The sequence below is a fragment of the Rhipicephalus microplus genome, chromosome 3 (genome assembly GCF_043290135.1).
Source record: "Rhipicephalus microplus isolate Deutch F79 chromosome 3, USDA_Rmic, whole genome shotgun sequence".
Taxonomy (NCBI): Eukaryota; Metazoa; Arthropoda; class Arachnida; order Ixodida; family Ixodidae; genus Rhipicephalus; species Rhipicephalus microplus.
In genome coordinates, this window is record NC_134702.1 from 127,927,488 (window position 1) to 127,953,748 (window position 26,261).

The window sequence follows — 26,261 nt, forward strand, 5'->3', positions numbered from 1 at the left end:
GCGTCAAAATTCTAGCTTTCGAGGCTGTTTCCGAGCAGTTCCATGCAATTTTCTTGATTACTATGCTTTTAGAGCAGCTTGGCACGAAAAACGGAAATGCATCAAAAATGCGCAATGTGAGCAGCTGTCTCACTCCTTACCAATGCATGTGTGTTGGCAGTAAGGCTCAGGTTGCAACAGCCTCTTTTGCCCTACACATTAGCTTATTCCAAAGTGATTAAAGATGGATTGGCTGCATCTTTGGTACAGGAGGCTGTGTGCAAGTCATGTGTGCACAAGATATTGAGCAGTGCTTATGCTGAGATCCAGAGGTTTCCAACAGCAGGGTTTCCTGATTATGTGGTCACTAGATCCTGCGAAAAGGTGGCGAGATGGATCAAACATTTCAGCAAATGCGAAGTCTGTGAGAGAAATCATGAAAGCCGCTTTAGCCTGCTGCCCTACGTTCAAGTTCTTTATTGATACAAGCTCTTATTAGTACATGAAAATACAGAACACTTGTCAGACTTGTTCACAAAATGGCACAAAATTAGGAGTGTCGCATCCAGATATCATGCGGCAGTAGTATGTACGGCTCTCAAGAAGCTGGGCAGCACTTGCACACTTGTTAAGCTCGGGGCCAAAGGCAAAACTGAAAATAAAGGTGAATGTGATCAGAAACACTGAAGCTCCTCCATTCCTTGTGTTACAGGAGTAGTGTACAATATTCCTCAGTCATGCGCCAACAGTTATATTGGTCAGACTGGTAGGTGCATGTTAGATTAGGGGGGCACCAGAAGAAATGCGAGAATTTCCGAATATCAAACTTGTTTGCGTATTGAACACAGTGTCACTGAATAGCTACTGTTTAACAACAACAGGGGTGCAACAGCCGAAATACAACTTGGAGAAATTTTAGGAGCAGCAAAATATTACTTTTGGAGCACTAAAATGTAAATTTTGAGCAGGTTACAGAGAAAAAAATATGCAACTTTCATCACCAGATACCAAATTTTGAGCAGTATAAAAAAGAAGGCTTACATTTAGAAACAAAATAAGTATAAACCATTAGACATCACCTAAATTGTGCACTGTAAACATAAAGCACTGCTATTTCAATAAAAGTGGTATTTTGAACTACCCCACTGAGCCAACAATAATAAAGTCTATATTAGGATTTGCTGTGCCTTTAAAATCATTTGACAGACTCTACGAATTTAAAATGGATCTTCCAAGCTTGCGATCATGAAATTTGGGTCATTCCTGAAACCGAAGAGCACAGGTGGTGAAAAAAGAAACTAAAAACTGGTGTACAATTTAGTTTGTTTTCTTAGGGACGAAATGTCATACACTGCTCCGAAACTTTCCAGTAGCATATTTAGACATCAGTGATTACACTGATACTCATAATTAGGCAACGTACAAACGCATGACTAAGTGAGCATTATGTGCAGTGTCCCGTGACTAAGAATAACAGCCCCTTTTAAATCTTAATACGCTTTTCCCCAAAGCACAAGTGTAAAATGGCAAAGATGATCTATTCAGAATTCCCTGCACGGGTTAGACTCCCAAGCCAAGAAATTTTCTAATCACTATACCACAGCTTTCCCAACTTCCTACCTTGTTTTTTTTCTCTTTTTTTTCCATTGTGAGGTTAGGTATCGCTTCGGCTCTCCCTTGAAGGCGCATTCGACCAGGTAAAGTAACAACGGTGTGCACCCGTCGACCTAGCGACAGTACCGCAGATGTCCATCGCCAGGACCGTTGCCGGAACGACGCAACTTCAAGACAAAAAAAAAGAGGGGGGGGGGGGGGCTCAGAGCGTTCAATGAAATAGGGGTTGTGCAGTTTTTTAAGCTTTATTTACAAACTGTGCCATATTTCACAGCAGCTTTTGAAGATGAACTAGTTTTCGAAGCTTACCAAGTTTTCGCCTGTATATCAAAACAACATTGAGAGGAAGTGACAGTTACAATGGGCCCATCCTACAGACGTAATCTATAAGCAAAGAATTCTGTGAGCTGAGGTCGCAGATAGCAGAGGCGTTGCCAGAATGTTTTCGAAGGGGGCACCACCTTGATTAGAATGGGTCCCAACTAAGCAAGTAGATGTGGTAGACCGTCATTTTCTGCGCCTCTATATACCCTAGGAAAATATTGGGAGTGCAGAGGCACGGGCCTGGTGTGCCGCCCCCTGGCTACACTACTGCTGCATGGAAACCAGTGTGGTCGAGTACACATAAAGAGAAGAAGAGCCGGGGAGGAGGGTGGGAGTGGCACAGGCTCTTCTTAGGTTACCTTAGCGAGAGAAGTAGCTCTAACTGGAGCGGCACATGTATGATGTAAGAAAGAAGGTTTCATTCAACGTGCTGGCCGAACACACAGAGACAACTGACAACAAAATCGCCTGGAATAAGGTGAAATTACCAAAAAAAATGGGAAAAGAATTGAACTTCCGGGCTATGTCTAGACTCTCTGACAATTCGGACAACAACGGGGCACATTCTTGAGTATAATGAATATGATATTAACTTCCCTCAAATATACACACCTACATCCTATTTTGAAGTATACATATTTGGACAGTTCACACTATCATTTTTTAGTTTTAAAAGTGGCTCCTATGCGGAAACCTAAATGTTCCGCTTTTATGCGAACATTCATGGTCGGTGCTCATGTTAACCCCATAGTTGAATAACAACCACAACACAAAAAGAGAGAGGTGACAGTGGAACTGCAAGCCCCCGTGAGAGTACCCTCACTTATGTAACGCACTGTGGCATGCCACCAGTAACTTTTGCTGTTTTTACGGATTGTGTAGTCTGCAGAAGTCCGCGCACATGAAGCCAGAACTAAACAACGCTGTTCAAAAATGAAGACACTGCAAAGTCACATTAAAGTCACACATGCAACTGCCAGCTTTCCTTTGCCAGTGCGAGGCGAGATCACGTGATCCAACCCTGCACGTCACAGCGATTGCAGCACTCGCGCCTCCGGTGGTGGGCCTCATGCCCAATATGTTAGGGAAACCGCATGACCGACCCTTGGTACACTGGATGGTGCAGCAAGCAAGCAACCCTCCCCCTGTTAATATTTTTATACCCCAAGAGGAGCAAATATGTTATTTCAAATGGGGATCCTCTTCCTAATAAAAAATCTTATATCCAGCTTTGTGTGTCGTAAAATGTTAATAGATCTCTCAAATGTGTCAACAATGTTCAAAACTGAAAAAAATGCTGTTTTGGCAAATTGGTTACCCTTAACTGTGGGTGCGCTCCCTTGTGTTTACGCACAAAGGTGGTTTCGCAAATGCTCAGTAGACGATACACAACTGCCCTGCTGCGAACGGCGTGAATTTGCAAAGTGCAAATAAGCCCCGAAAGTGATGACGTGAACCCAAATATTTTACACCTACTGTGCTGTTTACGAGCACATGCCCCCCCCCCCCCCCCCCCAGAAGGTTATTCAATGAAATACCAGCTAATCAGCACCTACTTTAAGAATACGCTTTTCATTTTTCTTTTTCACGCACAGAACACTAGAAATTTAAAAAAAAACTTACTTGTGTGTTAATGCTATATATAGCATACGTTCATGACTATAGCAGCAAAGCATTATTTATTTGAAATATAAGGAAAGAGTAAAAAGTTTCATTTCAAGTTAGATGTGCGATAAATCGGAGGGGCTATTTTGTAAGTATTCTATCTAGAACAAGGCTGACATGAAACAAAAGAATGAAATGGAGCCACACTAGATTGGTCAAGGCTATTCTCATGGTCAAGACATGAGAATAGCCATGGAAGGTGCATAGAACAGGTGGAGGCCGAATTGCATCAATAAAATGGAGACAAAATGGCATCAGAACAACATGGAATCAATTGAAATGAAGAGCTTGAGCCTAAAGGATCAAATTAACCTGTTTCGCACCTCACTTACCATAATTATACTGCGAAAATCACAACAAATTGACTCCAGCAAATTGCAACACCAACTAGCATCTACTCAAGACACAAATAAATGGCTGAAGTCATCCCAGTCTGCAATCTCAAGCTTTCAAAAACAACATGTGCCAATATTTATGATGTGCTGTATTCATTTTATATTTTTACATGTGTTGAAAGCTATTCCAAATTTTCTTAGCTTGCCTACAAGCTTTTTGATCCCTCTTGCTCTTTCATTCTATCTCCTCCCATTCATATTAAATGCTTACAAGATAACCCCCACGTCGACATAGGCCGTTTCTAGTGAATTACACTTTGCAAAGGTGTACCAGAGCTTCCTTAGCCCCCAGTTGTGTCTCGTTATAGCCTCTTCTCAGCCACCCTGCACCTCATGAAGAGCAAATAACTAAAGCAATCGTTATTTTAAAATCCAGCGACCGCTGCGGACCATATAAAGGGCCCCTAAACTGCCTCCTATGATTTTTTTCAAATGTTTGAACTAAGCACCAGCATCATATGCAAAATTCTGCATGATCAATGATTCTCTACGTGGCAGCGCTATAAGCCGCCAGTGCTCCACAAATTCCAAGAAACAATCCCCCCATTCCCTTCGGGCTAGCACGTGACATGGAGAAGTTGAATCTGACGAGCAAATAAATATGCTTCATTGGTCAAGCAAGCACCTATGACTTCCTGTTAGCCTGCAAGAAGCTGTCCACGCAACTCGTCGTTTGTCGTGATGCCCGTGCTTGCACGTGCTTGCAAATCAGGTATTGTGGTCCGTAGGACAGGGTTCATACCGACACTATTCGTATAAGCACCGGCTGGCTCAGCAATAGTGATTCGCCAACAAGCACACAGTTGACAGGGGGGGGGGGGGAGTCGCGGCAACCGGAACAAGCCAGTGTTTGGAGCTCATCGATGATGTATGCCGCGCAAGATTTGGAGAGGTGCTCGGTAAGAGGGCAATGCAGCTTCGGAAGAGGTTCCAACGGAGGGTAGTGAAAAGAAGAATGAAAGGAGTAATTACTGTGCTTAAATAATCAAATGCATTAAACTCCGCTATTACAGCACCGTTTAAAAATTTCAACGGCTTTATGGCTGTTGTGCACTTGCGCACAACTTCTCCACCACAACTGAATTTCCACCTCTGGATGGGTAAATATTGCATCTGGTTTCTGGCTGTATGCAGTATAGCCCATATTGCGTGCCAGCACTGTTGAGGCATTAAAATATTTCTTGGCGTATGGCTGTGAGATTGGTGGCCTCGAAATCAAGCGGCAAATGTTTAGACCAGCAATGCAATTTCCACTGATTCACACTGTCAAACGTGGGACTCTGGTGCAGCATGGCATAATCTACATTGATTTTATTAGGATGGTGCAGGAAACTTAGTTGAGCACATTTGTGCGCAGAAGCAGCATCATTTGATGAGTAATGTGGGGTGTTTACATTATTAAAACCACACCAAGCTAACAGACAAGGTAAACATAGTAATTCAGATGAATTATTACTTGGAATTTCGTATTTTGTTTCTGACTAGCCACAATTGAATTTTCAAAACGAACTGAAAGGCATTGTTGGGCTTGCAAAGCAAGAAAAAAAGGAAAAAGTAACTGAGACCCCCTTTTGTTGTCTGCCAAGCTAACCCCGCTAGTAGCAATATAATCACCACAACAACTTTCTTTGCTGCGAAGTAACTGACATAAATGTTGGTGCTACTTTTACTTACTCGTATTGATGTCACGAAGCTTTTAAACGTCACTGCTCATTATATCTAATGTAGCTAGCAAGTCACACAAGCCTTGTCTAGCGTACTAACCCCCTACACAGAGAACTGCCTCTAGTTGCAATGGGCCACGCTGCACATAATGGCCACGCTGAACCCACGGCAGACTGCAGTAGTTGGCCTTGTTTTAGGTGCATCGTAAAGACGCGGTTATGCCAAATGGTGCGACATGTGCTACGAGTATGCACCATTTAGCTCACACTGCCGATCCACTCCACAAGTTTGACACACACGCACATAAAATTAGCATTGGTGACAGGCAGGCACTTTTCTAAAAGATACCCGAGACATAGGCAGACGACATAGGCTCCCGTCATGTTGCGGTAAGCTTAGACAAATTGGAAATTAAAAAATCACCTGTACTCGACTATGTAACCTCGAATCGAAAGAAAAAAGATCGATCACTCGGGTCGCTCGTACGCGACTAGCCGCAACTGTTCGTCCTACTTACTCGCCGAATACTCGCACACTGCGGCGAGCGGTTGATTAAGGTGCTCGTGAAAGGTATTAACAAGATGGCACTCGTACTCACAGATGTAATCTGGCTCGTCACTGGCGTTGCTGAGGCAGCTGAAATTTTCTTTTCTCTGCCAAAACCCGGATGACAAAATCAGTGTTGCCAGGTCTTGGTAAGGAAGCGTCGACGAAATCGAACAAAATCACCCGAAATGTGGCCAGGGAAGTATTTTTTCACAACAAAACAAACAACGATTTTAAGCCTCCCTAACAAAAGTGATATTCAGCACTCAGAAAGGCAGCGATGGTGTAGTCAACCAGCAAATGCCAAAATATACTGTCGCTCAGCTTGGCGAGCTGGTATCACGACCGAGGCCATGGTTGGCGCTAAAGACAGTGAAACGATTTTCTTAATAAAGTAGAATGCAACTGATAGCTTTTATACAGCACCAGCTGTCTGTATAACCAACAAAACAAGCGTACCACTTCTTACGACTGTGCTAAGCTTGCGTTGCGTGTCAGACGGACACCAATCATATCGGAGGGAATAAGACGGTTGCAATCTGCGCATCACAATTTCCGACTCTCAGGCCGTGATTTATCTAACGTCTTCGCCAAACGTTTGCGTGATTATGCGCCAAACACAACCTAAAGGGTCTCGTCACGATCAAAAGACACCGTTACAAAGAATTAGCAAAACAATTTGAGGCGATCTTCGCCAAAACGCGAAAACGCGAAAACCAGCATCAGCTGATCCGAAATCGCGAAAACCAGCATCAGCTGATCCGATTGCAGCGTATATTTCATTTCATCATGTCGGCGTTCCGGATGGTATGCAGTTGCAGTAGTCTTGAACTCGACATGCGTGAAAAGCCACGGTTGTGACGCGTGAATACCAAGCTAGAATGACGACCGTAGAGAGGCGAAGAAGCGCACCATTTTTGTCATAAATAAATTAGGTGGTAATAGAAGGCGCTAGGCGTTGCCACAAGGTTGGCTTCAAACTGTGAAATTCAATACAATAATACCGTTCAGCCACACCGTGGGTTCGATGCTTCACCCAGAAATAAACACTATTTACGCCCTTGAAAACGTGACCCAGCGTGGTCACATGTGTGTGTACTTTTAATCTCAGATACACCTCGCTCCGATTGTGACATACCAGACCACGTGAACACAATAAGGCAGCTCGTAAAACACAATAACTAAGCGTATACACGTGCATGCTTTATTAGTAAGAAATGTGCAAAGCGATAACAGTCCACCTACGCCTGTCCGCTATTAACTTAGTCCTAACAACATTAGATGTATACACTCTGGAAAAGTACCTCATTATGCTACCATCGAGCGTATAAGCAAAACATCGCTAAAATAACGAAGACTATGGTAGAGTGTGCACAATACGAGCGCTAGTTTTCAACATTTTTGACAGATTAAGCACCGAGGAAAGCTCTGCATCGGTGCAAAGCGATCGGCCAAATTATTACTTGTATTTCAAGGCATAGAAAAGGTAGCTGCTTCTTTTCATTGCAACAATATTATAGCACACTACATTATCACTGTTTCACATATTAAACCACGGAGCCACCACCACAGTATGGGATGGTTCTTTCTTTGAGAAAGAGCTGTAGTCTCAGGGCTCTGGTGACAGAGAAACAAAGAAGAAATAATTCTGCATATGACAACTCAACCATAAAACTGATGTACTACATAAATTATATTAGAAGCACTATCTCAATTGGGCTGCATTGCAAAAGAATTTTCGAGGCAGCCATTCGAAATTACGCACATATTTACAGATTTTGCCAACTTCACTCAGCCCAATGTTTGCTGTGTGTTGGTGTTACTGTGTTCTGAGAATGGTGCTGAAGTCTAAATCAGGATGCTGACGGCATAGCACCAACAGTCAACTGAGCCTAGCTGTTTCAACCCAGCACCTCACATTCGTATATGATGTCAGATATATGACACAGATTTCCTCCGAAATTAGCCTCATGTGGTTCAACCATCGAATCCTTTAGGAAGATGTGTAGATTTCAAATAACATAATGATAGTGACACCGTTCATCGTGTCTGATCTTCTACATATGTCATCCGGCACGACAAATTCCAGACATAGATTTCAGCATTTTCCCCAGCCTTGAATTCTGCCATGCTTGCCTCGACAACCTACTCATCGTGAGTTCATCTGATGAGCACAGTTCACATCTGAATTCTGTAATCCAACATCTGAACAAGGCACATTTGTCAGCATAAGCAGGTGTGCATTTGACGTCCAAAAGCTCACCTGTCCTATCCTCGTGTTCTCTGCATCCAGTATTCAGCTCTACCCAGGCAGATGTATAGGTATTGAGAGATTCCCATCTTCGAATACTAGATGCCGATAAGCCCTACAAGCTCCTTCACCTTATTTTTCTGAACTACGTACTATACTAACATTTCGTACCATGGTGCCAGGCCACTATACATATTCCCTCCACTTCGTGCCATTGATACACAGAAATGCTACTATATTGAGCTCCCTTAGACCAAGAACTCCCATAAATACTTTTGGGGATGAACAGATGCTTGCGCGACAGTATATGCTACTCCCTGAATATCAAATGAGAGTTCCACTACACATCATCGTACGACATATTGAATGCAATTTGTGCTAGATCACCGACTCGTCAAAGGAGTACAAATAGCGGCCAATCAGTTCCCTGACATGTCCTGAAAACTTATGCCCACTATCTGAATAGCATCACAGCATTTTTTTGTGGAGACTGAAGCCAATATATCCTCAAAAATGTCACTGTATCATGTGGTTCGCCCTGTAAACATATCCAGCAATGTGACAATGCGACTGAATCTTGAAGTGCCGAAAAACAATCTACTCGGGTGGTACGTACACCTACCTGATGCTATACTACACCTTATGGTATTTGCCTGGGAAAGTTTTTCGATTTCCCGTGTACTTGGGTGTATGTGAAAGACTTTCTAATTGTGATATATCTAATTGTGCTTACAAGTGAGCATAAATGGTAAGCGCTTATGTCATTGCATTATTACATGACAAAAATTACGTGATTTATTCGTGATAGGATATGTGAGCTCATCTCTTATCGGTACATGTTACACTCCCTCAGTTCAATCGTTGCATCTATTTTCCCGTGAACTACAGCAGATGTCAAGCATATCCGAAATATATCATAGGAGCTGTCAACATTGTCATTGATGCACTGTCATATAGCCCAAACAACATGTTCACCTGTCCCAGAGAAATAAACGCCATAAAAAAGTGGCGACTGGTTTACATGACAACTAATTCTGCCATCTGCAAGAAATATAAGCTTCGACGCTGCTAGCCTTTCAGTGGTGCAGGCTCATTCGCCAAAAATAGGAGACATATTAGCTTCAACACACGCTGTGACTTCAAAAACTGACCATTTATGCCAACGTGCAAACACAATTAGGCATGTTACTAGACTGCCTTTCATGCCCAAATACACGGGAAATCCAAAGGCTTCCCCTGGCAGATATCATAAGGTGTATGACATCACGTGGGCTTACGTACCACCTGTGTCGAATGCTTTGCAGCACTTCAAGATTCAATCACATTGTAACATTGCTGGATATGTTTGCAGGCCCAACTACTTGATTCAGCGACGTTTCTGAGGATCTTATCGTGCCATTAAATATACTGATGCCTTGCAAAAGACAAGCTCGTAGGGTCGTGTTGATGGCATGGTTCAGCCTCGGGTGAAATATATTCTTACTCCAGACATTTCTAGGCCACACACTGTTGCTCCTGCTTTTGTAGCTGCTGGCTGCATCACTCATGTCATCCTTGGTCCCAACAGATAAAGAAAGCCAATGTGGAGCGACAGTGTTCCACCAAGTCCTACCTCCCAATGAGCAATGAAAATGATGAAACCTAAATGCATGATATTCAAGGCAGACATTGCTTGCAACACTATAAAGCTTGCTTTAGGCGGGACTGTAGGTCTATCCAGTGACCATGTTCTTTTACTCTGATCGACACGAAGCCCACTTTCCTGCCAGTGACTACAATTCTCGTCTATGTTACATCATAAAGAAACTTCTACCTATAGCTGTGTGACAGCACATTGGAAGGCACATATGATGGCAGTGAACTAGACTCTTGTACACGCATGCATAATGAAATGATATGGGTTAAGCATCCCTCATTGGTGCGTGTTACCAACCTAAAAAAACCTTTCTCTTAAGTAACTTTTACTGAAGTTTCATGAAATAAGACAGATGATTCTTTTCCTAAGCAGAAGTCATCATCAGTGCACAAATGGCTTGAAACAGCAAAAATATCCCACTAACATAACATCAATAAGCATTCCCCGCAATGACGTGATTAAAACAGCATGTTAACTGGTTGTCAAATCAATCTAGCTAATAAAGCCTTTACCAGCATCATTTTTTCAGGCAAAGTGAAAATATTTTTTTGTGTTTATGCATTTGTTGTATCTGAAATTATAAATTGTGTGCGAAAAAAATGCCCCATTGAAGTTTTGACACCTGAGTTATGATGGCTACAAAAATTATTGAATAACAGCTGTAATTTAATCCTATGATTCAGTAAATCTGTTTTCCATGGGTTTACAAATGTGCTAGTTCTCGAGTGCCACAAATAAAAATGAGAATGTAATTTCTATTATTTATTGCCTGGTACTTACGCTCAAATGCCATGAAAAATAAAGTGTACCTTCATGTTTGCTGTGAGCTTGACGCCTGCAACAAGACCTCACTCAAAGAAAGGTTGAGGCACTATTCTAAATAACTGAATTTTCAATCAGTTGGAATAAAAAACAGTGTGGTCTTGCATCTCGAGCATTGTTTCATTAGTAGATCAACAAGCTCGTGGTCGTAAGTCATGCTTAATTGTCTTTCCTAACTCATTCACATCATGAAAGCACTGAAGCTTGTAAAGCCACATTTGCAAAACTTAAAGAATAAAGCCGTGCATGTGCCCCTGAATAGCAAAAAGCAATATTCACATAACCAATGTGATGAATGTGGTGAACCCTGTGGTACATCAAACGGTCCTCCAAACATTCTGAGAGGTATGCTTGGTCATATCTCTGACATGGTTTAGTAATAAAACTATAGGTGCCAGAAAGCTTGAATAGGACTGACAGATTAGGTTGCTATGGATTCATGATATTAGAACAGTACAATGAAGAAGTATAAAAACAAATGAGCCACAGGAAAACAAGCACCGATTAATGGCTGAAGTTTATTCAAAATTACAAAACAGATATATACTACATCCAGATGGCAGTACGCAAAATTGGTCAGCAATACCAAAAAATAAAAAAAAACAGTTGTAGATAAGAGTGGAGAACTTGTTTACCCTGCAGTATAATTGAAAGAAAGATGATGCATGATTGTTTTTCAATTTGACTGTACCTTCTCAATTGGTTCTTTTTTTTTCTTCAAAACATCATCACAGGACAACTCAGGAAGCCTGTGGTCGCACACGTTACTCAAGTCTTTTTTCCTTCTTTGTCGTGCCATTCTAAAAACCAGAAAGATACTGGATGTCAAGATTAGTTATAATAGTTCTTCCACTACTTGTTTATGTGAAAATTCACTAATATGAGCTCTTTTCGACTCTACTGTTGTGCATAATTGTTGTGCATCTTCTGCCTGAGTAGTTATGTTTTTAGTCAACTCTAGCACACTGAAATAATGCTACCATTCAGACTCCCGGCAGCTTAGTACAATGAACTGAATTTGTCGCTGACAGTAAGTCAATGAAGCAAATTCTCCTGCAGCTCACTGAATCAAACACACATTCAAGGCAAATGAAGAGAGATGACAGCTAGTGATAGCATTTTTCATATGGAAAAAGTCGTTTGGAGCAAGGGGCACAGCATTAGAGTTTAAGAAAGGCCATATAAATTGAGGAACATGTGAATATATATTAACAACAACAACAACAACAACAACAACAACAACAACAACAATAATAATAATAATAATAATAATAAATATTATTATTACTATACTATCCTCACTGTCACAATTCGAAAGCGACTACACTGAATGAAGGCCTGACCTTTTCAAGGCATGTTGCTTAACTAAAGAAAAAAACGGCATGTTTGATAACTCAGGAATATGAATACGATGATGAAAAAGGACTTAGGCCAAAGCCAATATACATAGCCCATGAAGCTGGCATTAAAGATACCTCATGTGATAAAAACTCGCATGAGCTCAAAAAATCACACAATAAAAGTGAGGGCTTAAAGTGGAACGAAATCCCGATCTCTACGTTGCTGTCAATTGTGTGTGTGAAATCGGTTTCTCATTAGAACCCACACTGTCCTTATGCTGGGCCAACAGTAGCGTAACCGGGTTGCGTGGTAGAAGCGTAGCATTGCGCCAAATAGTACACTATTTGAGTTCCGTTACAAGTATGTTTTTCAAAGGTGGTAAGTCATTGCAAAGAGCTGAGGTGAAGTTTATGATGATCTATATTCATCATCATCACCAGCGGCAGCATCGATCTGGGCACTGCCCTTGAAGACGCGGCTTTCGACGAAAAACGCAACGTGACCTTTCAAGCTCTTCTTATGAGAAGACGGTGATCATGAGGTTGAAGATGATGATGACGGCTTTCGCCTTCACGTCATCTTAGGAAGAAGCATGAGAAACGCTGCAAGATTGAAAATAAATTTAAATGGTAGTCGAGGAGTAAGTCGCCAAAGTTTAACGCCTAACAATACCTATCGGTGTACTAAGGCGTAAAACTAACTGCCTTCACGTCTGCCTTTCACGAATGCCCACATAAAGACAAAATACAAATAACGAAAAGCAACGTGACCTTTCAAGCTCTTTTTATGAGATGACGGTGATTATGATGATGAAGATGATGATGACGGCTTTCGCCTTCACGTCGTCTTAGGCAGAAGCATGGGAAACGCTGCAAGATTGAAAATAAATTTAAATGGTAGTCGAGGAGTAAGTCGCCAAAATTTAACGCCTAATAATAACTATCGGCGTAGTAAGGCGTAAAACTAACTGCCTTCACGTCTGCCTTTCACGAATGCACACATAAAGACAAAATACACATTACAGGATACGTACGTTGATTGGTAGGACGTCATGTTTATAGACGATGCTCAATATTGCAGCAAATTGGCACGCATGTCACTGGTGGTTAACGAAGGTGGAAATCTGTCTGCTACACTGTCAGTGGCGTCAAGATTAAAGAGACCGATAAAGTTGACGTAGCCTTGGCCATCGGCCACATGGGGGCTAGGGCGGTCGTCAGCGCTTCCACAAATTCTGTGTGAAATTCTGAATTGCGTTTGACAGACTGTCATTCATATGTTACACGGCACTTTAGGACACAGACTCATAAGGATCCAGGTCATTCAGGCACCAGCTCACCAGTAACTGACAGAACGAGGCCGCTCATTCGTTGAGCCATGGTCTCATTTGCCAGTAGACCAATTGAATGTCAAATGTCAGTGATATTATCAAGAAATGATACGTGCTAGTATTGCGCACTTCTCTCTGACGTTTTATGTTACTATCCTTTTGCACGTGTCGATACTGCCTTGCACGGCGCTTCATTATTTAAGAGCATGGCATTCCAGATTATTTAGCAATTGAGATTTTTTTGAGCCCACCAATGCAAACAGCTGCATTCATTTTAGATGAAACTCAACCACCGCGAATTACCGAGGAATGTTCCATGCCGCTTGTATAAAGGCTGACGCCGCTCAACGCTCGTCAGTTATTCGGTGACTGGCGTTCTGTGTGTTATTATGAGTACACAGCACCCATTGATTTCTGCGACTTGAGTATCCTTTCGCGGCCATAAGTTCAACCAAATAAAAACTCACTTAGAAGAATCCTACTGCGATGTTTTTCTCAACATCATACGATGTTTATTATGAGCGCGGTGGTCGCACTTCCACGAACACTTTGCGAATACAGCGATTCACGCGTCTCCAATTTCGAACGCAGAAGCATACAGGTCCCACGACAAATTTCGTGATGGAGCTGCAGATTTTCATAGCCAGCCTGTTTTAGAAAGACGCCGTGTTGTCAATACGTGGCCGCCTTGATGGCACGTAGAACAGAGTAAGGCGTCTTACCACAGAGATGGGCAAGCCACGGGGTATCCCTGGCTGTAGCGCACCTATGGCTCTATGTGTACAGATCAACATGGAAGTTTAAAATTCAGCCCATATGGGTAGATCACTGGCCAGGGTGCTCAACTGCTGTCCCTGACGTGGCAGGTTTAATTTCGAACGCGGTGGTCGCAATTGCATGAACACTTTGCGAATGAGGCACAGATCTCTGTCCAATAATGACACACGTCGGCTTCGCTATAGAAGCAGCAGAGTTTGCTGTTACAATCTTGTGCTGGACGCATGCGAAGTAGCGGCACGGGTTCAGTACCATATAAATCGCTCTCGAAAACCGATTGTGGCGCAAAATGAGGTGTTGGTGATGCGACGGCTTTTCAGCATGTAGGAATCTACGTGTAAAGATAATCATACGATGAAATACACATTATGCAACAGATTGCTCTTCATTTATTCATGATGTGCGTTGCCCAGAAACGATTGCAACTGCTCATCGCTTCAAAAGCCAGGAAAAGTTCTTTTGCCTAGAAATTATGACAGCGATTTATCACTGACACATGGTTTTTAAAAAACACCGCGGTGCAATAAGTACTACCAAAATTCGCACTTCTCGCTCGGATTCATCGGAGTTCCTGCTGCACACTTATACGCATTGGAGAACTCGGGCATGTTCATTAAAGGTACTATGCATCGAGAGCGATGTGGCACATAATTAGCGTCATATCTCGGGAATTGAGTACACCATTTTACGCAGTGGTTGTAAAAAAACAATTGCTCCGCTGACATGTCTAGCCCAGCTAGCGTTTCCGTTCTCTATTCTGGGATAAGGGAAGCAAAAACCCGATACGCAATCTTGGTCCCAACGAGGTCAGCCAGATTCTCATTGTCCCGATAGGCACTCAGGTTCTGCTCATTATTTAAAGACAGCTGAAAAGAAAAATCAAGGTATGTATTAAAATGAACACAGATAAATTTTGGTTAACGAGACAACTGCTATACGAGAACAAAATTTTGGGCGCAAGCATTCACTGGTAGATACAATGTACGACATAACCTGCAACTAGAGGGGTGCTTTGATCGGGCACTTGTTCTGTGTGGCCCATAACAAGCGTTTATCACAGATCTGCGATTCTCCGTATTTCGGGGTTTAATGCTTCATAATTCTCAATACCTTGATATTTTAGGTGAAATGTTACCTGAACATTCAGACTTCAAAATGCAAGAAGCTTATTTTCTTTGCCTGCAGGTTATTTGGTTTGTGTATATTATTGTTGAGGCTCCTCGAAGTCTGCATTGGTGGTCTAGTAGTCACGATGGTTGGCTGCTGATTGGAAGGTCATGGGCTTCATCTCGGTCGTTTCGGTGAAATATTGATGGAGGCGAAATGCTAGTGGTCCGTGTACTAAGCGATTTCAGTGTACAATAAAGAACACCAGATATGAAAATTTTCAAACACCTCCCATGGGACGTGCCTCGTAGTCATATGGCATTTGTCACATATGCTAAATTGAAGCACACTGTAAATTCCAGAAGGTATTCGCTTAAAGCTTTGCTGATTGAGACGGGGTTAGTCAGATTTCAACGCAATTCCCGGGCCTCCAATTTAGAATAAGTGGTTTAATTGTGGGCGACTACGGAGGAGACGTGTACACGCTATAGTCTGGCGGAAGGCGCAACCGACACGACCAGAATCCGTGCTATGAACCACAGGGGCAGAGCTGTTGTCACGTCTTGGCGCATATGAACGGACGTTAGCATGAGACCATCAATTCTTTCGCCTTAGGACCACATCTAGAGGAGACAAGAGCTCGCAGGCTTGCTGACCTACGATGGCTTCCCATATGATGTTAACGTTCAGTGAGACTGTCCTGGTGGTCTTGCAGCCATGGGGGAGAGCCTCAAGCGCATGCCTACAAACATAGGACCTGTGACGCTCGATGAGTGACTGGCATACTCCTCTCTAGACAGGCCTGTTCCCGTCGGCTAAACCTTGCTCTTTTAATAAGACACGTGATCTGAGGTTGTTTTAGCGTTTGAAATGTTGTCTTCTCTCTCTCTTTCTCTCTCTTGCTTTAAGACACCAGGTTATTTTAATAAAGCCTATTGTAAGATATGCAGGGATACTAAAGAGTTGTGTGCATTTCTTGTGATCTGGCAAACCATAGTGCCGTCATATGACAGCACTACGCTTTGCCATATGCCATACGATATGACTATGGTTTGCCAGATGACTGTATATCAAGATGTGCAGCTCTCCCTGGAGTCCTTCATACGTTGAGGTTTATTGTTTCATCTCAACACGGTGTTTCTTAAATAACCCATTTCTGTGGTCTACGAGGTACTGTTGAAGTAAAATTAACGGTATATGTGGCAAAATAGATGAATAATGAATTATTCTCATGCACATGTCGCAACATGCCGAAAGAACCTAACAGGGTCAGAATTGCCGTTGAAATATTGCATTTTTTCGCATTCGATGAAAATATTGAGTCCAAGTATTACCATTTCTTCTAATTGATGGCAATGACAAGAGAAGCGGTAAAAATTAGCCACTTGACCCCGCCATGGTGGTCTAGTGGCTAAGGTACTCGGCTGCTAACCCGCAGGTCGGGGGATCAAATCCCAGCTTTGGTGGCTACACTTCCGATGGAGGCGGAAAGGTTGTAGGCCCGTGTACTCGGATTTGGGTGCATGTTAAAGAACCCCAGGTGGTCAAAATTTCCGAAGCCCTCCACTACGCGTCTCTCATAATCAAATAGTGGTTTTGGGACGTTAAACCCCACGAATCAATCAAATAAGATTATGGTGGTTTTACAATTGATAACACAATGGCAATCATTTTGCAGGTTTATTGTTTTGGTTTGGCGACCAGCACTTATTGCGTATATAGCGTGTTGTTATTGAGGAGTAATGCTGAGACACCTGAAATCAAGAAAACTGCATTCACGCGCATCAAATTCGCCTCTCTCACTCTCTCTCTCTCTCTCTCTCTCTCTATATATATATATATATATATATATATATATCCTGATGAAGGCCACACTCTAGGCCGAAACGTCGAAATAAACCACGTTGTGACCGCTCACGGAGGATCTACTTGACAATATATATATATATATATATATGAATATATATATATACATATATATATATATATATATATATATATATATATACCAGTTAATGAGTATTACTCACGACAGACTTGTGTGACTTGCGCATGCAGAGCCCCCGATTCGTATATTCCTTAAGGAACGCTTTCATATCTTGCTGTTCGTAACTTCCGAAAGTGCGTATGCCTAGCACATCAAACGCGTGCATAAACTCGTGGGCGGTGATCTGCAATAAAAATGCTCTGTTACAGGGCAGATAAACGAACTAGGTAGTTCTATGATGTCAGAATTGTGAAAAGCAACACTGTCGCTGCTTTTGCCAGGTACTAAATTTTGCTCCCATAACTCGGCCGTGGCAGCGTTGTCACTAATTTTATTTTCTGTTTTTTTATTTATTATTCATTTGGTGTAAGTTGTGTAAATATCATTCGGCTATATTTAAAGGCTGCGCTAAAACAATATGGAAGCTTTACAGCTGGACCAAGGCCCGTTCCACTCGTCCAATCACACAAAGTGCATGTTACGATCATAGCTGGCTGCAGCATCAGCTGCGTTGAAAGCCCCGCTACTGTGCATGACAGGCATGTCAGCGCTGGTATCGCTGCACGATATCCGCAGCTATTGTTCACCCTGCACTCAATCTACCTCGCCAAACTCTATTTTGTGGCCTTTTTCCTCACACGTATGAAGGAGAAAAAAACTCGTAGAGGCTCTTCCACAAGAATTATAGAAAAAGTATGGAAACAACTACACAATATTGGCACTAGAGGTGTGCTCGGGTTTCGGGTGGCCAGAAAGCCCTGGCCCGGCCCATGGGCCGCGCTTGGGTAGGGCAACATCTTCTCATCTTGGGTCCAAGTTCAGATCAGGCAACTTCATTGAGCAGGCCGCGCCGATTACAAAGCCCATATCAAGTCAATAATCACGGTAAAAAGCACAAAACGCTAATAATGTCCAGTGAAGTGTATATGGGGTGAGCCTCAGCCCCAGCCTAGGCATCGGCCGTAAGCTCATTGGCTCGGTCGGCTTCCTCGGCTGTGTATCGAGTGTGTTATCTGAAGCGAGCCCACGCTATGCGCAGACGGTGCTCCGCGCAGGCTGTCACCCTTGCCCCTCGCATGTATATAAGCACACTCGATTAATTAAAGGCAGTGTTCGTTCTCCAGAAACCCGAGGCTGGCGTCTTGTTTTATCACATCGTGCGATACAAGGTGTCAGAAGTGGCGAGTCACCGGTTTTCATCGGCGTCCCGGGAGCCTGGAAAAGAACAGCGATGAAATTTGTGAAGCCACCGGACCTGCTACGTTTTACAGGGGACATCAGTAGGAACTCAAAGTTGTTCATACAGAAATTCAACCAGTTCCTGTCCTCTTCCGAAACAACCGACAAGAATCCCCGCCCGGAGACTGCAAAAGGTGCCCTTCTTTTGAGTATCGCATGCGAAGAAGCCATCGAGGTCTACAACACCTTCACTTTTGCGGTGGGCGAAAGAAGCCTTGACTACGCTACGGTGGTAAAAAAATTGAGGAGTTCTGCGACGCCCAACAAAACGAAGTCTACGAGTGATACGTCTTCCGAAAGAGGGTGCAGGAGCCGGGTGAGCCTTTCGAACATTTTCTGAGAGATTTGAAGACTCAAGCTCGAGCCTGCAACTTGGGTGCATTGGCTGATTCAATGGTCCGAGACCAAATCGTCTTCGGAACTAGAGACACTAAAGTAAGCGAGAAGCTGCTAGCAGACAACAAGCTTACCTTGGAAAATGCCGAGAAGACTTGCAAGGCGGCAGAAATATCCGCGGCACACCAAGAAGTTTGGGGTCAAGACACGAAGCAGGTTGACCCGGTGTGCAAACAAAGCCACGTGGCACGTACTGAGAGGTGCAGAGACTACAAGTGTCGGAAATGCGGGCGAACACACGAACCATGTAATTGCCCTGCGTTTGGAAAGGCATGCAGAAAGTGCAAAAGAAAGAACCACTTGGCAGTTTGCTGTAGGGCGAGTGCTAATGTCGACGAACTCGAAGAGTCTGAAGATGACTTCAACGTCCTCGAGATTTCAGTTAACAAAATCAACAGGAGATGCGACTGGACTGTAGAAGCGCGCGTGAAGAATGCGCCAGTGCAACTCAAAGTGGACACGGAATCTGAAGTTAACTTGCTGCCCTTCGGACCTTACAAAAAATGCACCCAAAACTACTACTTCAACCGAGCAGTACGGTCTTGCGTTCGTATGGTAGGGGTCTGATTAAACCCTTGGGTGTTATCAGGGCAGGAGTGGAAATTGACAGTCGCAAAACCATAATGAACTTCTTCAAATTGGCAGTCGCAAAACCATAATGAACTTCCTCAAATTGGCAGTGGCAAAACCATACTGAACTTCTTCGTGCGCAACGGACGTCAAGCGATACTTGGCCTGCAAGCAGTGAACAAGCAGGACTCCTGTCCCGACAAGTTCACAGGATATCTGAATATAGCTCAGAAAAAGTGGTTAAAGACTTTCCACACTTGTTTTCTGGCACGGCCTGTGTCCAGCGACGCTACCGGATGTTTCTTCGTGAGGGAGCAAATCCAGTCGTCCAAACAACTCGCCGGGTGCCCCTGGCCCTACACGAAACACTCGGGGAAGAACTACATCGCATGGAGTGAACCGGAATAGTCGTCAAAGTCAAGGAACCTACGAATTCGGAAGGCCCCCTTGTACTTGTACGAAAGAAAGACTTCAAGCTCTGTGTTTGCATTGACCCTCGAAAGATTAACGAAAGTCTAAAGCGGGAGCACTACGAAATGCCCCAACGCAAAGATATCGAAGCAGAACTCGCACACGACGTAGTCTTTTCACGATTAGATGCGAACTCTGGGTTTTATCAAATTTAATTAGATGACGAAACTTCGAGGATTTGCACATTCTCAACACCGTTTGGACGTTATCGATTTTTGAGGTTGCCATTTGACATTCCTTCGGCGTCAGAAGTCTTTCAGCAGACGCTCAATGAATTTTTTGAAGCAGTTCCTGGTGTAAAAAAGAATGTTGACGACATACTAATCTAGGGTACGTCAAGTAGAGCGCACGACGAGCGCCTTTGACTTTCATTACAGGCTGCAGAACGGGAGGGCTTGATGTTGAACCGAGCAAAGTGCACAGTCGGCGTCGAACAGATCGAATTCCTGGGTGGCGTTATCAGTGCTGAAGGCATCAGGCCCAGCCCTTCCCTAAAATGGGTATGATAGAAATGCCACCACCAGCCGATAAGGGCGCAGTTCAACGAATGCTGGGTGTTGTAAACTGTTTTGCCAAGTTCGTACCGTCGCTCACTGTGAAAACAACGCTGCTCAGAAGCTTGATCAAGAAGGACGCGGTTTTCGAATTGTCAGAAACCGCGCGCACGAATGGAAGCAATTATGCGATACCTTGAGCAAGAACCCACTGCTAGCAATATTCGATCACAAAAAAGAAAGTGACGCATCGCAAAATGAAATGGGCGCCGCGCTTCTGCAACGTCATGGCAGCCATTGGAAACCCGTGGCACATGCGTCGAAGGTATTATCGGATACGGCGCAGTGGTATTCTCAATTAGAAAAGGAGACAATGGCCATTCTGTACGCCTGTGAACGATTTGACCACTTCGTATACGGACGCAAAGTAATAGTCGAAACTGATCATCGCCCCTTGATTGCCATCTATAAAAAGCAATAGGCAATATCCCACCCAGGCTGCAGCGGTTTTTTCTACGGGTATTGCATTACAACATCGAACTATGCTTCGCTCCAGGGAAGCAGCTGGTGCTCGCCGACTTGTTATCAAGGGCCTCAATCAAAAGCGACGGGGCTGACATCACGGGTGACGACGCAGACATGCACGCTGTAGGTTTAGTGTTGTCACTTGTTAGCGACTACACGTGGAACAGGCTTACAACAGAAACCAGCAAAGACCCGTATCTAAGCACAGTTCGTAACAGCATTGTTGCCGGCCTGCCTATCAAAGGACAGCTCAAGCTATTTGCTGGCGAGCTATCTGAAGTCTAAGGCGTCCTTCTTAAAGGCTGCAAGATTATAATACCACCAAACGTGCGGAAGGAAATCTTGGAAAAGATCCACCATCGACACGTTGGCTTGAATAAGAGCAAATTAAGAGCGCGGCATTCAGTGTTTTGGTACGAAATGAATTCTGATATTGACAAATTTTTTTAGACCTGCGCAGTTTGCAAGAAGTATGCGTACTGCCAGCCACGAGAGCCACTTCAAATAAGTTCTGTGCCATACCAAGCCTGGTATAGGGTTGGTATAGACCTCTTTCACTACGGCGGAAAATCGTACCTCTGCGCCTACGACGCCTATTCAAACTTCCCCGAAATTGATGTGCTCACAGAAACGTCGGCGAGAGCGGTCATCGAATCAATCAGAGCTATCTTTGCCTGATATGGTATTCCCATGGAGGTCTGTACAGACAATGGCCCACAATTTGCAAGCAAAGAATTTGCTGCGTTTTCACGAGCGTACGAGTTCTGATAAGTTGCCTCCAGTCCAGGATTCCCACAGTCCAACGGGCTAGCGGAAAAAGGGGTACAAATAGTGAAAATGATATTAAAGGAAGCATGGAAGCTGCACAAGATGTTTGGCTGGATCTTCTCTCGTACAGGACTACACCGCTGGAAGCCGACGGCCGATCGCCTGCGGAGCTGCTCCAGGGTGGGATTTGCGCTCGACGTTGCCGTGCATCCCAAGGAAGGCCGAAACACCGGTCTTCAAGTGCCACCAAATGGAGACCAGCAAGCGCCCGCTGGCTCCTCTAAGGAAAAAAGATATCGTACGAGTGAAGAACGGGACGTGGACTACAAAAGCAAAGGTCGTAGTGCCGTTGCCTCAACCCCGGTCCTACAACGTCCTCACAGATGGAGATAGGCTACTGCGACGTAACCGGTAACACATTTTATTCACTCAAGAAGCGTTTTATAAAGATCCTCCAGAACTTCTTGAATGCGACGACGAAAGTGCTTCAACACAAGTGACACCATGGTGCCAATGCCCACAGCGCCTACAGTGCCCAGAGCTTCAACCTCGGCGTCACCTGTTCCAACTCTGCGGAAGTCGGTATACGGCAGCGTAAATCCCCTCGCCCCCTAACTTACAACAGAAACTTTGTGCAAGAGCCATGAAGCAGATGTGCAACCTTTGTTAATGACGGGACTGTCGTACAGATGAACCAGTGACGTGATCTACGCAAACTGCACTTTCTTGTGTTCCTTTCCAGTTCCGTGTTGCCTCCTCTCAAACAGAGGGGGATGTATCGAGTGTGTTATCTGAAGCGAGCCCGCGCTATGCGCAGACGGTGCTCCGCGCAGGCTGTCACCCTTGCCCCTCACATGTATATAAGCACACTCGAATAATGGCAGCGTTCGTTCTCCAGCAACTCGAGGTTGGCGTCTTGCTTTATCGCATCGCGCGATACAGGCTGGTTGGATGGTCCACAGTTCTAATGCGGGGAAGAGCAGAGGTTGAGATAACGTGACAGATCTTCAGTGATATCAGTAGGTTTGTTCTTTGAAAACTCACACTAGGTGGCGAACTGTGTTGTCTTCCCTCTTTGAGGAGTCTGCAAGCCTAAAAAGTCAAATTATGTCCTCTATCCATCTTGCAGCACTTTCGTCTCTGCGTTGAACTCTGGCCTCTATCGCAGACTTCGCTCTTTCCTCCCTCATCCACTCGAGCAAAGGTGATGAGAAAGGACCAAAGAAATTCACCCCACGACGTTGGCATTCCCTCATGTAGATGAAGGAGTAGGCCCCAGCCCCGGCCAAGGCATCAGCGGTAAGCCCATTGGCTCGGTCGGCTTCCTCGGCTGGCCGGATGGTCGACAGTTCTAATGAGGGGAAGAGCAGAGGCTCTGCTAATGTGAAAGATGTTCAGTGATAATATGAGCAGGTTTCTTCCTTGAAAAATTGCACAAGGTGGCGAACATTTTTGTCTTCAGCCAATGAGGAGTCGGCAAGCCTGAAAAGTAAATGCATGTGCTCTACCTATCTTGCAGCACTTTCTCCATTGCGTTGAACTGTGGCCTCTATCGTAAACTTGTGTCTCTCCTCCCTCATACGCTCGGGCAAAGGTATTGAGAAAGGGCCAACGAAATTCAGCCGACCACGTTGGCATTGCCTCATGTAGATGAAACCATGTGCCTGTGGAATTTTCAGAACAGCAGTACAAATAGCGTGAATGATGTTATCAGGTGCAGTCGTCGATAATGGCAATCCTGTTGAAATCCTCCAGCCAGACGTCGGCATTCTTGTAAAATGCCTTTGCCGTCAGGTGTGCTTGACGACAAGGTGTGCTGGCACTTGTGATGTAGTTGACATTTGTTTCGCAGTTATCCTGCATTTAGGTAGTCAACCACGCTGTGGCTGGAGGCCCTGTAAACGAAGACTGTTATGTACGTGTTGAGGCTCAAACTCAAACTACTTAGTGGCTTTGCGCCTTGGAGACTGTATTAGCTACCGTACATAGAATTTCCGACATAATCTCACTTGGCTAAGGCATATAGGCTAGATGCCAATCGAGAACGCGCATCCCCCGGCGATGTTTGGTATTTTCTCTCAAGCGGCTAACCACTGAAGTTGCCAGTCTACTTCACGTCGATATTTTTGAGTATGGTAATTACTGCATTTATTGAATATTGTGATAGGTCAGATCAAGTACACCATGGAAGAGTATGTGAAATAAAGAATGAAAGTGTACGTACCATTTTGAGCCCCCCATAGGTGAGTGCGACTGGCCCAAATGAATACGCGAATGGACGAAGCAAGTCAGCAGTCGGTATTGTAAAATCGTTGTAGACATACGAATAATAAGAGTTGCGGTTAGCCTCGTCGTACAGCGGGGTCGTCTGGTCAGTCCAAATGTAGTGTGAATGTAAAGAAAGGGCCTTTATCCATGTTGGGAACAATAGGTCGATTGGTGCATCCGGGTAGGGTTCTGTGGCAGGCGTTCAACAAGATTGTGTTACTCAAAGATGGGTCTGTTGCTGTTTACATACTTTAGTTGTTTTGTCAAATCGGCGGATTGCAACAATAAAAATTGTGCGACAAGCTCTGCAACAGGTCAATATGTTTTATTATCTGTTACCTTTTGCCACTTGCGAAAGTTTACATTCAATACCCTCCCAGAACGACATGCCGACCATAGCATTTGCCCCATTGTGATGTCTCGGCAGGGCTGCAAAGATGGTGGCGGCTTTACTATGAACACGTTTCACTATCGGCCACGAAAACATTAACCGCTGTTACTGCTTATCGCTGTCATGACCAGGGCGAGGGAAGCGTGTCGTTTGTGCGTGGAACGCCAGGATGCACTAGAATCATCGTGCACACTGGCATGTAGGCAGGTTTGTCACGTAGTTTTTGCATTTTGAGGGCATTTGTAATTGGTAGAAAAACGCTAATACTCAACAGATATAAATTTCAATACCGTCTATTCGGACGTTTTGCAAATCGCTGCACAACTTTGTCATTGAAATTTTTACCATGTTCGTTTCTTGAACAGTTAGGTAATAAGCAGATCTAACTAAACAATACTTGTCAGCACAAAAAATAGTATGATTAACTCCAGGCAACGCTTAGTAACATACTTTTGGCCGCGTCATGATTGCGTGTGCTGGCATATTTTTAAACTTAAGCTAAATATACCTGCTACACCCTATATAGCAGCCTACGCGTGGGTGCTGTCATGATCAGCCCCTTCACTTGGAATACATCAAATTATTATGGGAGGGTAAGATGGTTTGACGAATTCGATGCGCTGGTCATCACATCAACAATGTCACAATCTTGTCGTCTACGTCGTCAATCACTTTCCCCCCAAAGTTTTGGCAGATCCGTAATACCTGAAAATCGACGTTTTGTGAAGCATGCGGAGGGAAAGTTTCCGTGTTACAATTTGTCATTAAGCGACACGTCATGAAATGACGCTATATATGTACAAATGTTGCACGCACAGACATGTGTTGAAGAGTTCCAGATGTTTATATAACCAGTTGTTTGCACTTGCGGAATGATGCTCCCTTGTACATGCGTATTAGCAACTCCTGGAGCTGATATGAAGCGCTGATGCTTGCGAGAATGCTGGTCCTGGACGCTGCTACATAAATCATCTTCAGCGCATGGCAACTAACTACATTGACGTTATCCCAGCTTGACGGCTGTATCAATGGAGTACATATTTAACATTTATAAAATTGGGTATTCAGCCCCGCCACCAGTATTGACGTTTCAGAAAGATTTCTATTCGAAAAGTAGTTTCGAGGCCTGGCGTAGCTCTGTTGTAAAATGCTTCACTGCCACGCAGAATACTTGGGTTCGATTCCGGCTGGGACACTGGGTCGATGCTACCAATGTCGGGTATTTGTTAACACTCGCACGTTCAAATTGTCCGTGTGTGTTCTCGTCGTTCTTGTGTAGATACCTAGTGTCAATCATATGTGGCACAAAGCGCATAGCAGCTGCTTATACCCGCCTGTGGTTTTGAGCCACTGTCTGGCGGGAAGTGTTTGACAATGTGCGTGACCAGATTGGACATTATTCATATTTTGACGAGCACGTAAGTAGTAGTAGTAATAGACTTTTATTCAGCCAAATTTACAGGCCGAGCATTTCTACCGCCTGTGCGATCAGTCGACGCTGTTCTTCTTCCCCTTCGGCGCCGATCCAGTCGAGCCAGGAGATGATTGAAAGATATGGGGGAGGGTAATAGCTGGATTTCTGAGCAGTTGGGCAGTAAAACAGGCAGTGTGACAGGTCAGCGTATGGGGAAGGACAATTAGGACAGCAGGGGTTAGACCGTAATATTCGTCAAACCATCTAACCCTCCCATGCTATATTA

The 26,261-nt window shown here is 44.1% G+C and overlaps 1 protein-coding gene across 4 annotated transcripts in view; it reads right to left on the reverse strand.

Moving 5' to 3' along the window:
- Positions 1-441: 441 nt before the first annotated feature.
- The window catches only part of LOC142803344 (uncharacterized), a 52,304-nt gene continuing 26,484 nt past the window's right edge, over positions 442-26,261 (reverse strand). For all 4 annotated transcript variants that reach the window (XM_075888461.1, XM_075888460.1, XM_075888459.1 and 1 more), the window contains 2 exons: positions 1,600-1,760; positions 442-631 (listed from right to left, as the gene is read on the reverse strand). In XM_075888461.1, the coding sequence (XP_075744576.1) occupies positions 608-631; positions 1,600-1,760 (185 nt within the window). In that variant the 3' untranslated portion in view covers positions 442-607. The remainder of the gene's footprint in view (positions 632-1,599; positions 1,761-26,261) is intronic.